The sequence below is a fragment of the Misgurnus anguillicaudatus genome, chromosome 13 (genome assembly GCF_027580225.2).
Source record: "Misgurnus anguillicaudatus chromosome 13, ASM2758022v2, whole genome shotgun sequence".
NCBI classification, from domain to species: Eukaryota; Metazoa; Chordata; class Actinopteri; order Cypriniformes; family Cobitidae; genus Misgurnus; species Misgurnus anguillicaudatus.
Window position 1 is genome coordinate 2141532 of NC_073349.2, and position 14695 is coordinate 2156226.

Sequence of the window (14695 nt, forward strand, 5' to 3'; positions counted from 1 at the left end):
ATTGCCTTTTTTGTCCCTTATCTGTAAGCGTAATTTGAATGCCATCGCGCAGCTTGTTCACACAGACACCATACGTCATTGGCGCATTCACCTGCCCTCACCTCCCGTCTGTAAACAGAGGGAGAATAGCTGAATTTCTGTTGAATTGACAACCTGCACAGGAGCCACAAAATGAAAGATATCTTGTAAAACAACAACAGCAAAAACTGACTGGATCAGGAAAGAGCAAAAACCCAAATGAACATCGATAACTTTACTACTTTACCACGAGACGCAAACAGCTGCAATAGTCGAAGGGTTTGAAAGGGTCCTTGAACTGTTTATTTTGGTAAGGTATGAGATGGATTCAGATATTCTACTTTGATGAAACATTGTGTTGCTTATGAAATTTGTGTTCGTTTACGGGTTAGCTTAACGATATAGTTACTTATGTCTACACAACCGAAAGTGTGCTTTAACCAATTCTGATGTAAACCAGTTGTTTATGTTGGTTATTTTGGTAATGTTATTCACTTTGTACTGCAAAGTTTTTATGACCGTCTGATCTGTGCGTGTTCATGTGTTTCGAAAGAGGCGTGACTTTGGCGATTTGAATGGAGGGTAGAATCGTGATTTCATTGCTAGTCGGCTACCATTAGCATTTCTTAAAATTAGATACCCTACCTTTGATGCAAACTTAATGGTGAAGTCCTCTGAATCCATACAATAGCTTTTATGACCCTGAACCACAAAACCATAAGAGTAAATTTTTTTATGAGGGTGCAAAAATCTAAATATTAAAAAAATCGCCTTTCAAAGATAGCAACACATATTACCAATGATAAATACACTTTTATTTATATTAACTTCAGAAAATGTGCAAAATATCTTCATGAAACATGATCTTTACTTATAAAAAACGATAATATTACAATGTATTGTTGGCTATTGGAAAAAATATACCTGTGAGACTTATGACTGGCTTTGTGGTTCAGGTTCACATTGATTGGATTTTGTCATCTGTAAAAGCTGTAAATCTCTTGAGATGAGAGACGTAAGGTTGTACATTGCTTGTACTAAATGTCACTGATACTAATGCTAGAATGTTCGGTTCAGTTTTTACGCATACGCGAGGGTCCGCATACAGTGCGTGTGATGTAAATTTTATCATCAGAAAAGTATGCGCACACTGTACACGCATCGTCAGATTTTTGTAGGTCGTGCATGCGCATACAGGAGAATCTAGTAGCCCAGGACTAGCCCGGGACTTGTACATGTCCATATGCGTCGAACGTCAAATAAACTATGCTTTGCGCATGTTCGCATATACGTAAATACAAACTATACTCCGAGCTTAATGTGTCTCATAACTGATTGTAATATGCCATATTTGAATGTGTAAAGCACAAACAATGTCTTTGAGAACGTCATCCACTGAGATCTTTATAGCCCCTGGTCACTGTTTTCAATGTATAAAAAAGAAAAACGATAACATTTTTCTTGTGTGTCCTTATGAAGAAAGCAAGTCACGTGCGTTTGAAACGATATAAGAATGTTTATTTCTGGATAAACTGTGCCTTTAAGAAGGTAAGCAGGAATGTTTTTATTGACTTTAATATCTATCTAGATCAGAACTTTCTCTATGCTCATTTCTTCCACTAAAACTCTTTCTTTCTGTTCGAAGCTGTGTGGGGTTGTGGGGTTAATGTCATCTGCAGGGTGTAAAGGTTGGGGGTCGTGTGGGGTCACTACAGGTCAGGGTTAGGCTGAAGGTTTTGATTAGGCTCCACAGTGGCTGATTAGTCCGAAGATCTCCACTAAGATAAAATCCCAGCAGTTTATAAAACCAAAAACTAATTCTCTTAACAATCCATTGCTTTCTCTGTTGGTTCCAGTCATCTACATCTCTGCTTGACTTCAAACTGAAACATCAGAAATGAAGGATTCAGGAACCAAAGACCCATCTGAAACCGATCAGAGCCCGGTACCTTTTTATGGTTCTTGTAGACGTTACGGTGGGCGAACTCTTTCCAGCACAGCTTACACTTGTACGGTTTGTCTTCGCTGTGGATGATCTTATGAGCCGTGGCCTGATCCAGACGCTTAAAACTTCTGTTGCAGATCTCACAGGTGTACGGACGTTTTTCTACACACATATAAAATACATTCCAAAATGACTGAGCACATTTCAGTCTGGGTTATAATCATGTGAGGTTTTATGGGTCTTACCGGAATGTGTGATCATGTGCCGCTTCAATTGATTTGTGGAGATGAACTTTTTATCGCAGGCAGTACAGTCAAATATCTCATGAACCTGAAAATAAACCAAAATGTACATTTTTTAAAGAACAATATTAACAAGCCCTAAGGGTTCAAAATACAATAACTCTGACACGTCAAACTTATAGTGTAGCGAACGGCGTTTAGTAACCGCAAAGTAAAACACACAGAGTGGAAAGAGCGTATGACCGTAATGACCAGAACACATCTGAGGTCTTTTAATGGACCATTGAGGGTGATTGTTGAACTCTTGGGTGGTTTTCTGCCTGTTCTTGGTGTGTGACCTTGAAAATATCCCTAACCCAAATCACAATTGACAACACACACACACAGACTCAGACAGATGGAAATGTAATTAAACTTCTGAGCGGTTTTAAATAACTCCTTCGGTCAATACAACTGTGCTGAAAATGTTCGCTTTGTACCCTTCAGTCAGATTTCTCAGAGGAAATCAGGAGGTACAAATGATTGCAATAATACACTTTTCAAATTGAACTGCTTCATTGTCCAATATGTTGAAAACAAGGTACCACATATGTCACGGTACATTTTGTAAAACCAGTGTTGGGAAAGCTACTAAACCCTGATTTGTCAAACTACAAAATCTCATAATATAAAGCAGCTAAACAAGCTTCCCTTTTGAAAAAGTGGTAAACGCAGAACACAAACATTTCAAAAGGGCCTAAATCTATTAAATTTATGTGACAGTCCCAAACTTTATTTAGTTTTTTTAGCGGTTTCAACTGGGATTTTGACTGCCGAATATTTCTTTAATCTCTGGTTGGGACTACATGTTACCTAACCAATGGCAAACAGTGGGATTGTTCAGGTCAGGTCAAATTCATGTCTGTACTTTTTAAATATTTTTTGGTGCTGTCAATGGCATAGAAACCAAACATTGCATCTTAATCATAGATTGTAAAACATATGGACGTAGTGTCTGTGACGTCACTCGTAGGTTTGTGAAGAGCTTTTTTAAAGTCAACAGTTGGCGAAGCCTGCTGTCGGCATGGTGGCCGCACGTGACTTGTGGAAAACCAAAAATGTGTAAAGAGGCAGGACGTGGGTGAAGCTGAGATGGCTGTTGGCTGAAACCACGCCTGGCCAGCTTGACGGTATTGACAGCAGTGGCAGTTCACCTGTCACTCAAGTGGCCACGCCCTTAATTATGCAAAACTTTAAGGCTTAATATAATTTAAACGGATGAGTTACAAATAAATTCAACCCCCTCACTGTTGGCATGAAGAGCAAAATTAGCTATATAGACCAAAAACACATTTGGTACCAGGCTGTAAACACATTGACAGCTGTTTCTTTAGCTGAGCGCTTTGGTAGTTGTGATCAGTGATGGGCAGTAACGCGTTTGAAGTTTTTCAAGTAACGAGTAAAGTAAGGGATTACAATTGCAAAAACAGTAATTAGATTACTGTTACTTCCCCGTAAGCAGGATGCCTTACTGCGTTATTTAACCTTGATTTTGTTTCGTGAGACTGTCTCGTGTCGTGACGCGAGTCGAGTGACAATGACGTATGAGCGCCGCGCCGTCAGTAAGTGTAGTGTTGAATGTGAAGAGACAACATGGAGCGTGGGAGAGAACAAGACTATGCAGCGTTTAATTCTTGGAAGTACCCACATTACTTTGAGTTTAACCCAGTTAAAGGTGACAAAAACATCAGCGTCCGCTGTACACTCTGCGTGGGAATAACACTTTTATCCACAGCGAAAAAGTCCACCTCAAATCTGAGCAAACACCTAGCAAGCCGGCACAGGAATGTGAAACTTTCTGAAAAAAAACCTGAACCCCCAGATAACATAACCGCTGTGGCTCCATCTCATAAACGTTCACGCGAAATATGATGTAAACAACAGACTATATATCTATATTTCATGGATTATATGCATTTGTGGACAAAAATGGTCATTTAATGAATTCTATTAGACTGTTTTCATGGGTTATTCACACATCTGAAATGGACTGGATTCGACTCGCGATCGTTATATTAACACCAAGGTAAGAAGTCCCGTTTATATTTTGCATGTGTCATCTGGACTTCTGTCACAAAATACTACATTTATCATGCTAGAGCATCTGTATCTCAAAACAGAGAGCATACAGTGATGCTAAACCCGTAGACCTTTTAAACGATGTATAGTAATGTTAATATTAATATTATTAATGTTTGTAGACAGTAGGCTATATAGATATTGTTAGCAGTGTTAAAAAAACGACATCATCACGCCCACAAATTAGTGCGCGTCGAGAGGTTAAAACAGAGAATGTTTCATTTGATTCAATTTTAGATGATGGAATATGCAGAAAGAAAATTACACTTAAGGTCCTTTATGCAACCGGGCCCTGTTACATTATACTGTAGCATATTCAGGTCGTGCATCATGTTTTTGAAAAGTAACTTATTAAAGTAACTAGTAAAGTAACTAATTACTTTTGAAAATAAGTAAATAAATAAGTAAATCAGTAAAGTAACGAGATTACCTAAGTCACTTCGTTATTGGCTTCATCAGAAAGATTGCAAGGTTGCCCCTCGATCTTAATTTAAAAAGAATTATTTCCAAAACAACCACTACTGAGTAACAACTTAATTATGTTTTAACAAAAGTTCTTGGAAATAACCTCATCAAACTGAAGACATTATGTAAAGGTAGCGAGTGTTTGCATTTTTCTTTTTCGGTTTGCTCAACTGTAAAGCTGCATGTGTGATCAAGTGTCACATAAAAACAAGCAAGCTGTGTTTCGTCCCGCTACACCACTACTTGTTAGAACAAACAGTTTGTTACTGGAAATGCTTTAAAACTTAAAAAAACAGCTACTCTTACACAAAAAAAACACTGTTGAGCTTTATAGCATTATTACTTTTAAACAGCTACTTCCCAAAACTGTAAAGCAGTGTTGAAAATTCTGCTCAGATTGCAACACAGAAGCTGTTTGATGGTTTACAACAAAGAATGCACACAGTTAAATACCAACTGAAGTTTTACATGACTGAAGGATCGTCACTCCAGACAATGTAGGCCAACTATAAATTTGACTCTCTTCATGGTATTTTTATTGGCAGTCAGCAAAGGCTTTTCTAAATCAAAGGTCCATATAATCCTTTTGTGTTAAAACATTTGTAAAACATTTGGTAAATTAAATTTTTTATTATATTATGTAAAGTTGCACACAGAAACCAAAACTAAAAGTATCTGCTATCCGTCTCATCAGTTTAAAATGATTTATACATAGCGGTACAGTATATAGTGCGTGGGTTAGATATCTCAGAGGGTAAAAATACAAGAAGTTAGACCCACTGTGGCTCTATTCACAGCTTTGATGCATTTTCTTTGCATTTATATTTTTATCATATTAAACAAACAATGTCCGGTAATGTCTATTTTATTAAATATCATGTGGTGCAAGCCCAGAACTACACGGGAGTAGCTGGTCAATGACCTGAAAAGAGCTGGGACCACGTTTCCAAGGTTACTGTTGGTAATACACTAAGACATCATGGTTTGAAATGATGCATGGCACGGAAGGTTCCCCTGCTTAAACCAGCACATGTCCAGGCCCGTCTTAAGTTTGCCAATGACCATTTGGATGATCCAGAGGAGTCATGGGAGAAAGTCATGTGGTCAGATGAGACCAAAATAAAACTTTTTGGTCATAATTCCACTAAACGTGTTTGTAGGAAGAATTATGATGAGTACCATCCCAAGAACACCATCCCTACTGTGAAGCATGGGGGTGGTAGCATCATGCTTTGAGGGTGTTTTTCTGCACATGGGACAGGGCGACTGCACTTTATTAAGGAGAGGATGACCCGGGCCATGTATTGCGAGATATTGGGGAACAACCTCTTTCCCTCAGTTAGAGCATTGAAGATGGGTCAAGGTTGGGTCTTCCAACATGACAATGACCCGAAGAACACAGCCAGGATAACCAAGGAGTGGCTCTGTAAGAACCATATCAAGGTTCTGGCGTGGCCTAGTCAGTCTCCAGACCTAAACCCAATAGAGAATCTTTGGAGGGAGCTCAAACTCCGTGTTTCTCAGCGACAGGCCAGAAACCTGACTGATCTAGAGAAGATCTGTATGAAAAAGTGGGCTAAAATCCCTCCTGCAGTGTGTGCAAACCTGGTGAAAAAAAACGACAGGAAACGTTTGACCTCTGTAATTGCAAACAATGGCTACTGTACCAAATATTAATATAGATTTTCTCAGGTGTTCAAATACTTATTTGCAGCTGTATCATACAAATAAATAGTTAAAAATCATACATTGTGATTTCTGGATTTTTTTTAGATTATGTCTCTCACACTGGACATGCACCTACGATGACATTTTCAGACCCCTCCATGATTTCTAAGTAGGAGAACTTGCAAAATAGCAGGGGTTTAAAAAAAATTATTTTCCTCATTGTATATTAAATATGAATTTAGTGTGTTTCTGTTTATACAAGAAACCGCTTCGTCGATAAGAGGAGGGGAGCTACTGAGAAAGCGCAGCTAAAAAAAAAAACGCTGTTATAGCAGTAGCACTGTCTGTGTCGTCACAAGAGGGGATGTTTGTGCATAGACTTGATCCTGTTTTGGATCAAAATACCTTCATAATGGATTGTTCGTGTAGAAATATTGAGAGCTCCATGAACCATGTGACCGTGCGGTGGTGAAATCAAATTGTGTTGCAACTCAGCTCAGTATGGACACTGCATTCTTCCACATCTGTCACAATGAATGATGGAGGCTATCCTTTCCCACTGTTTTATAATAAAAGTTTTGTTGGATGCTGAATACCCTCTCTATTTTTATACTATATAATAAAAAGCTTTGTTAAATGCAGTTGGTTGTCTTATTTTTCACAATATTGACTAAACATGTTTCTTGGGATAATGTTAGCATTATATTCTTTGAATATATGCTTATGTGATTTTTTTATTAATGAACTGTAGTTTTTATATAGTAAAAGTGCAGTACTAATGTTTTTGCCAGACTGATATATAGCCATATTTTTGCTACAAGATTAATAGATAAACTGTAATGGTTACCTGTTAGGGTTATTAACTGTTTTACTGTAGAGCATTACATAGAATCACATGATCCAAGCGTGTTGTAACTCTAATATTATACGGCTCTGGCATAGCCTACACATAACCTACGGTGTGTGGCTACGGCGTAGAACCTACGCACAACTATAAATTACGCTTTAGGGTATACACCGCAGCTGTTGCTGCTTTTCATACACCCCTTTTGGGGGGCACCCTTCAATTGTTTGTTTCCTGCGTGGCCTACAGGCAATTAATCTGGATGAAAATCACTAAAATCACTTAATTTTAATATGATTTTTTTTCTTAACGTTTGAACAATTTGCAACAGATATTATATATATTTTTTGTATTTTAAAATTGGTCTGTTGAAAATCCTTATGTCTGTGACCCATGTACTGTTTTTAACAAAATTTCTGTCACAACTGCCCCTATTGGTGATTATCAAAATCATTTATTATTGATATCTGACTTCTTAGTTAAATAGTCACTTCATATGTGGGTATAAAATATAAATTTGACATTCATCACTACTTTTCATAAAGGCAAAACGTCAAGAACTCTTTGAGAAGAAAAGGGTCTGCAGTAGCCTCTTATGGAACGGCTGAAATTCCACAAGGGGGCGTATTTGTTCCTCAGACGTTGCACAGTAAACGTGACATCCGAATATATTCATTATAAATCGTGAATGAAAAGTGAGATTCAAACAAATGTCCGTTAGTGAACTAATTGTATACACTATTTATATCGTAATTCGGTCAGAAACGTCAAGCTTGTGAGATGAACAAATCGTTTTGGATAAAAAGGCTTGGATATTCCATTTCCTTGGACTTTTGGGGATTTATGAAAAATTTGTTTTGGACAATTTCACCGAAGCGGATAAAGGGAAGATTTTGAAGGTCAGTAAATATCCTAAATCGGCGCCGCCCGGTTCAGGTAACTAACAACTAGATTACAGTTTTATGACGGCTAAAAATCATATTATGCTTTGTGTGTGCGCTTAATGGAATCCCAAAAGTCTAAGCTTTTTTTAACGATGTGCCGCATGACCGTATATTTTGAAGATTTAATGCTTCCATGTTACAATGACGTAATGCAGCCTAACGTGCAAGGGAGGGGGTGTACCGTGTACGGCACAGTGTTCCTTATCAGGTTAAAGCATTTCATGATGATGGATGATATTTGAGACAAATAGACAGGTGGTCTAATACATTTTTAAGCATTGTGTGTACAGAAAAACTAACTGCAAAAAGACTCAATGAATCTAATGATTTTAACTTAAACCATATTAAACTTGAATTTATTATGCTGTTAAAGGGATAGTTCACCCAAAAATGAAAATGTTGTTACAAACACGCATACATTTCTTTGTTCTGATGAACACAAAGAAAGATATTTTGAGAAATGTTTGTAACAAAACTGTTTGTGGACCCCATTTACTTCCATAGTATTATTTTTATCCTACTATGGAAGTGAATGGGGACCACAAACGATTTGGTTACAAACATTTCTCAAAATATCTTCCTTTGTGTTCATCAAAACAAATAAATTTATGCGTGTTTGTAACAACATGAGGGTGATTATGACAGAACTTTCATTTTTGGGCGAACTATCCCTTTAAATATAGTATAGTGGTTTAATTTCCTGTTAGGCCCATTTAATTTTAATGTCAAACCTTAAAAAATGTACCAGTGTTAAACACGCCCAGACAACTGAAGTCAATGAGAACTTTTCAAGGTCACAAGCTTATATCTGATTGGCTGTTCTGATGTGCTTTTCTGGAATTAGACTGCATGGATTAAAAAATGTCTTTGGAAAAAACAAGTCATGTTTACAACATCCCAGACTTTTGCAAAGAGCCTAACCGCTACTAGTCGATACTTTTCTACTACAATACTCTTAAAGATAAAAAAAACTTTTAATGTAGTATTCATCATTTGTAAATTACTTATATAAAATGACAATGCGTAAATGTCCCCAACACGGGACACAAACTGAGAAAGAGGTTTGGATTTAACATTATCTGCCAGACAAATTTTTACAGAACCATGAGTTGTTCCTCTCAAGAGAGGGAGGCTGACCACTGGCCCACAATCAAACATGCACCATTTAAAACCGACTCAGGACAGCTGTGACTGGAAAAACTCTGCTCTCAGACCCGTCGCACTGATAACTGCTGATGAGTGAACACTGACAGGAGGAAACGTCTGTTTTACTTCAAACTTTAGGCAGAGCTGGTGATGATAGTATAGGCCAAAAACTGAGCAAGATGTTGGTTTTGATGCAGCAGGATCACGCAGTGAAGTCTTTCCAGCCGTAAGAACATTAAACCTGCAAGGCGGTTCTTCACCTACCTCCTTCAGTCAGAAAATCGAATGACTTGATCTTTAGTGGTGTGGTTTGGAGCTGACATTGAATACCATCATTTAAAACATCTAAACAGTGGTATATATTTTGAAAAAGTTGAGTGTAAACCCTAACCACATTTCTTTCTCATGGAAAACAGACTCAGAACAGAATAGCGACCCTGAAACTTTTTTGAGTTTTGTGGTGATTTTACAGAAGATGAATATTTGTCAATGCGGCAGTTTGATATTCCTCAGGTCATTTTGCAGGACAAACCCTGACGCCAACGCCAACGCCAAGGTTGAGCAGTCTGCTCCCTCCGACTCTTATATTTCACAAGGAGGGCCGTAGGGATGAGCTTGTGAAACAAAAGACGACCTTTCTATACACACTCACACCAGTGGAAAACCTTACAACATCAACATGAAGCCCACCTCCTAGTGAGAGAGATGGATTCCATTCAAGAGCGAATGAGATGGATAATTCTCTTTAATTCCAGCAAAAACATTGAAAGAGATGAGGAGAAAATGATAGGAAATATGGATAATACAGAAACCAGAAAGAGGAACGGTGGAAAGTGAGCATGCACTGGCAAGACACGAGCGGTGGACAGACAGAAAAAGGACAGATGGATAGATGAAATGAAAAAGGAGAAGAGTGAAAGACAAATAGTCAGAAGAAATGGACTGAGAAGAGGATAAGGAGAGATTTATGGAGGGATGATCTGACCTTGCGGTGCTCCTGCAGGTTGAGTGAGGATGAGCACTTCTTATTACAGATGGTGCATATCAACTTCCTGCGAGCGCTCCCTGAACACACATACACACACACACACACACACAAACATACACACACATACAGATCATACATCACATCTGATGGTATCTGAGGAGATGCTAATGGAGCCACTGCATCAGTCCAAACCGTCTTTCAAATAAACAGGTAGTCCTCACATAAATCAGCTCCCGGCCCGACGTTAAAAACAAAAGTAAAATATCTGCGCTTTACAGGGGTGAAAGGTTAGCCCTGTCCATTTCCTGTCGAGCAGAATGTGGATATGAGATACCCCAATAATACAGATCGATTTCAGCATCCTCACCTCAACACTGATGTTTTAAAAGAATGTGAGAAGGTCATATTTTATACTTTTTGTAGCATTTCCCCCTTAAATGAATTCTTGCACTTAAAATGGTCCAAATTAGTGCTGGACTGATATATTGCGGTGGCCAACATACATTTGGAATTTTGGAATTGGCCGATAAATCTTTTCAATCATTGAATACGTTTTCTCTTCCTTAAATGTGTCGTTTCTAATTAAAGGAAACTCAGATTTAAAGCCAAAGCCTGGCAGAGAATAAAATGACCAACCATTATTCACTTTTTAAAGAGATGTTATGTTGTGTTTGCATCATTGATCAGAGTCTTACTCAAACTGCACCTTGAGGTGTCAGATACCTAAAAAAGGTATATTTATAAGCCAATTGATTTTTTAATATCAGTATCGGCCATTAACTCTCCTCCTTTGACAAGTTATTTCATCAATTGAGAGAAAACGCTTTCCTACCAATGATGTTTACGGCAATCCATATTTCTGAAGTAAAAATCAGTAAATTCTCAGAGTATGTTTTAATTATCGGTCTGAATCTCTTAACAAAAGTCCTTTAAAAAATACAATTATCTCTGCATTTTGTTAAAAATTTGTTATTTTTAAAGAAAACCTACCCATATTTGAGATGTGATAAAAAAAGAACAAATGAAGATAGGATGAAACTTTTTTATTTGTTTAAAAGCAGAGGGTCTGTTCTTTCATTTGATAAATTGTATTTTTATTAGGGCCGGGACTTTAACGCGTTAATTAAGATTAATTAATTACACAAAAAATAACGCGTTAAACATTTTTAACGCATTTTAATCACACTTATTTTTGCACCGTGGAACATTTCTCATTGGATGAGTTTCGGCGGACCGATTATACTGGAGCACCAACTAGCGTTCATCATGACTTCAGACAACAACAAACCACAACATGAACGAAGAAGCTGATGAGATCGTTTGGTTGGCCCCGTGGATGGGATTTTTTTTTTATAAAAAATGAACGGATGGAAGCGTCGATAAGAGCATGGTTGTGTGTAAGCTATGCAACAAGGAATTCACATATCACCGCAGCACATCGAGACTCAAGTATCATCTCAATGCAAAACATATAGCAGCTAGCGTGGACATTAGCCGACTCCGAGTACAACGACTTGGTTGAACAAAAATAAACAATGTTTTGTTGCTTAAGCTTATGTATTCAGTCATTATTCATGGTATACTAAAAATCCATGTGAAAAAATAATTTCTCAATGTTCTCAGGTCAAATATTTATATGTGATTAAAATGTGATTAATTTCGATTAATTAATTACAAAGCCTCTAATTAATTAGATTAATTTTTTTAATCGAGTCCCGGCCCAAATTTTTATATAAAGAGTTTGGTTCCAAAACGCAATAAATTCATTTTGACTAATTTGGGTGACAAGAAAGTGACAAGATGAAAACCACTATTTTCTGTTACAAACTTTTACACAGTATCTTTAGGTTTTAATAACATTAAAAATTCAAAACCATAATTTGATTTTCAAAGATTTATTATAAAAACTGATTATTTTATCTGCAAAATGCTATAAATCTATTAAATCAATATATAAATGTGCATTCATCTTTGCCATGTTATATTCATTTAGTTACTAGTGGTATACACTGATAAAAAAAACATTAATGGCATTAATCCAAACACTTCCTTTGTCATATTAGGAACACTGTCATTGCTGCTGTCATCCTTGGGACGTCTTCGCTGAACTTTTTTGACAGCGATCAGCTGTAAAATGTTTTGGTCTTGCTCGATTTTCTTTGACTTTGAGTAAAATATCGTAAAACTTCAAGTAATAGCCGAGTCCCAAATAGACGCCTGTCTCTTTTAGACGCCTGGTGTGACGACAGGTTTGGGTAAATAAACGCCTGGCTGTCTCAAATAAAGGCCTGGTCTGTTTTTAAGTTTCGGGTTGTATTTAATCTTCTAAAACCCGTCAGATAGTCTTTTTAAGACAGTTCTATGGTGCAGATTGAACACGCTAAAGTTTTTTTTGCTTACCGGTAGATGTCACGTGACAGACGCAGTCGTTCCTTTACTCATCACTATGACAACACAACAAGCTTCGTCGCCAGGAGTGAGGTGATGATGACAGTAGCGAAGTGGCAATCGGGAGAGTTAGGACTTTTCCCGGTGGGCCGGTGTTTTGAGGCCGCTGATAATAGCCGGGCTTTCAGTCTTTTGTCATGCATGCACTCCCGCCACACATTGTATTTCTCACGCGGAAACACTATTTATCATATTTAATATGCTGCAGCGCCTAAAATGTATCTGGCCGCACTGCTCTCTCTCTCTCTATCAAGCCCGTCTTTCCTAGAGTTCTAGTCGAGCGAGCCAATACAAAAAAAAGAAAGAGGCTACACAATAGCCAATCAGAAAATAGCACTGTTGTATCTGGGTAAGATTTCACGCAACAACCAATGAAAAAAACATATCCTTGTTTGCTTTATTTATACTGCAAATAATTTAAGACTGTTGTAATTACACGAACTAATTTGTTAAACACATTCGAATTAAAAATAAAACGTAATATGTGGTAACCTCCTACTGTCATGCTGGAACAATTAAATTAAAAGCCTGTCTCTTATAGACGCCTGTCTCTTTTAGACGCCTGGTGTGATGATAGGTTTGGGAAAATAAAAGCCCGGGCTATTATTTGAAGTTTTACGGTAATGGAAAGTTTTTCATAAGATCCCCTGCTGTCAATGTGTCGATGTTCATCAATGCCATCAAAAGTATTATTTTGTTTTTGTTTGTTTGTTGATCATGAAGTACAAAGTAGATGAGTAAAACTAGGATTCCGTGTGTATTCAACGCGGCACCATTGTTGTTTACAATGCATGGAATGGTGCGCTGTGATTGGTTAAGTGGATTTATTGCATTCTGCAGAGAAGGAGGGCTGGCGTTTATCGCGTTTTGGGAAAAAGGAAGAAAAGATGACAGAATAACACGGCGGATATTTGACTTTGCATAAAATTAAGAATGTACTTTTTAATACTGACCTGATACAATACTGATTTTGGCGGTAACTTATTTTTTTAAATGCCATTTATCGCGTTTTGGAACCAAACTCTTCATTTAAAGAAGATTTTTTCTGGAATTAAACTTTTGTGAAAATCATAAAAATGCTGGCGCTGGCTGGCAACTAAAATTAAACAGCAAGCTGTTTTGTTTCTTTGTTTTCTATTTTTAAGACTTCAATCATGTAAATGAGCTCTTTTGAGCTAATGTTAGCATACCAGCAATGTTAATCAGACAAGATTCAGATTTTAACATATGTAAAATGTAAGTGGTCTTAATGTAACCATAATTGTGATGTTTAAAAAAAAATTGGTTTCTGTTTTGAGAAACGCTCTTGTATCTTTTCACTATTATAAGGGTCTTAATGCCACAGCTGGTGTTCGGGCAGGGATCTGTGAACCTCTCAGCTAGGGTTTTATAACAAATATAAAAATAAATAAATAGGAAAAAACAGCTGTCATCTAATTGTACTCTTTGTAGTGTTTGCTGCATCTGACATGTCTACGTTACTTCTGACCTTAATAGTTTAGTCCCTACACAGCAAAATCACCAGCGTTAAATGTACACTGCTGGTGTATATATGGGTATCACCAGGTCCGGTGGTACTCATATAAACACCAGCAGTGTACTTCAACACTAATGATTTTGCTGTGTAACAGTAATCAGGTAGGTAGTAACCTGGTTTACAAGGCCTGCGCAGAACCGATTATACAGAACCACAATTTCTTCATTGAAAATTTGTATGACATGGCTGAATTGCATACTGTACAAACTGGGCATGGTCAGACAGGGGATGATGTATTGTGAACACTACATCTATACAGAGATACATCCATCACTATTGCCAAGAAAGAGCAAGAAAAATCCTGTGTCCTATGATCTGAGATCTTCAAAACA

At 37.4% G+C, this 14695-nt stretch overlaps 1 protein-coding gene across 1 annotated transcript in view; it reads right to left on the reverse strand.

The window, feature by feature from the left end:
- Positions 1 to 14695, reverse strand: part of prdm5 (PR domain containing 5) — a 111741-nt gene that overhangs the window by 61809 nt on the left and 35237 nt on the right. The window contains exons 8-10 of the mRNA XM_055188410.2: positions 10376 to 10455; positions 2209 to 2293; positions 1968 to 2125 (exon numbers count right to left, since the gene is read on the reverse strand). Coding sequence (XP_055044385.2) covers positions 1968 to 2125; positions 2209 to 2293; positions 10376 to 10455 — 323 coding nt within the window. The remainder of the gene's footprint in view (positions 1 to 1967; positions 2126 to 2208; positions 2294 to 10375; positions 10456 to 14695) is intronic.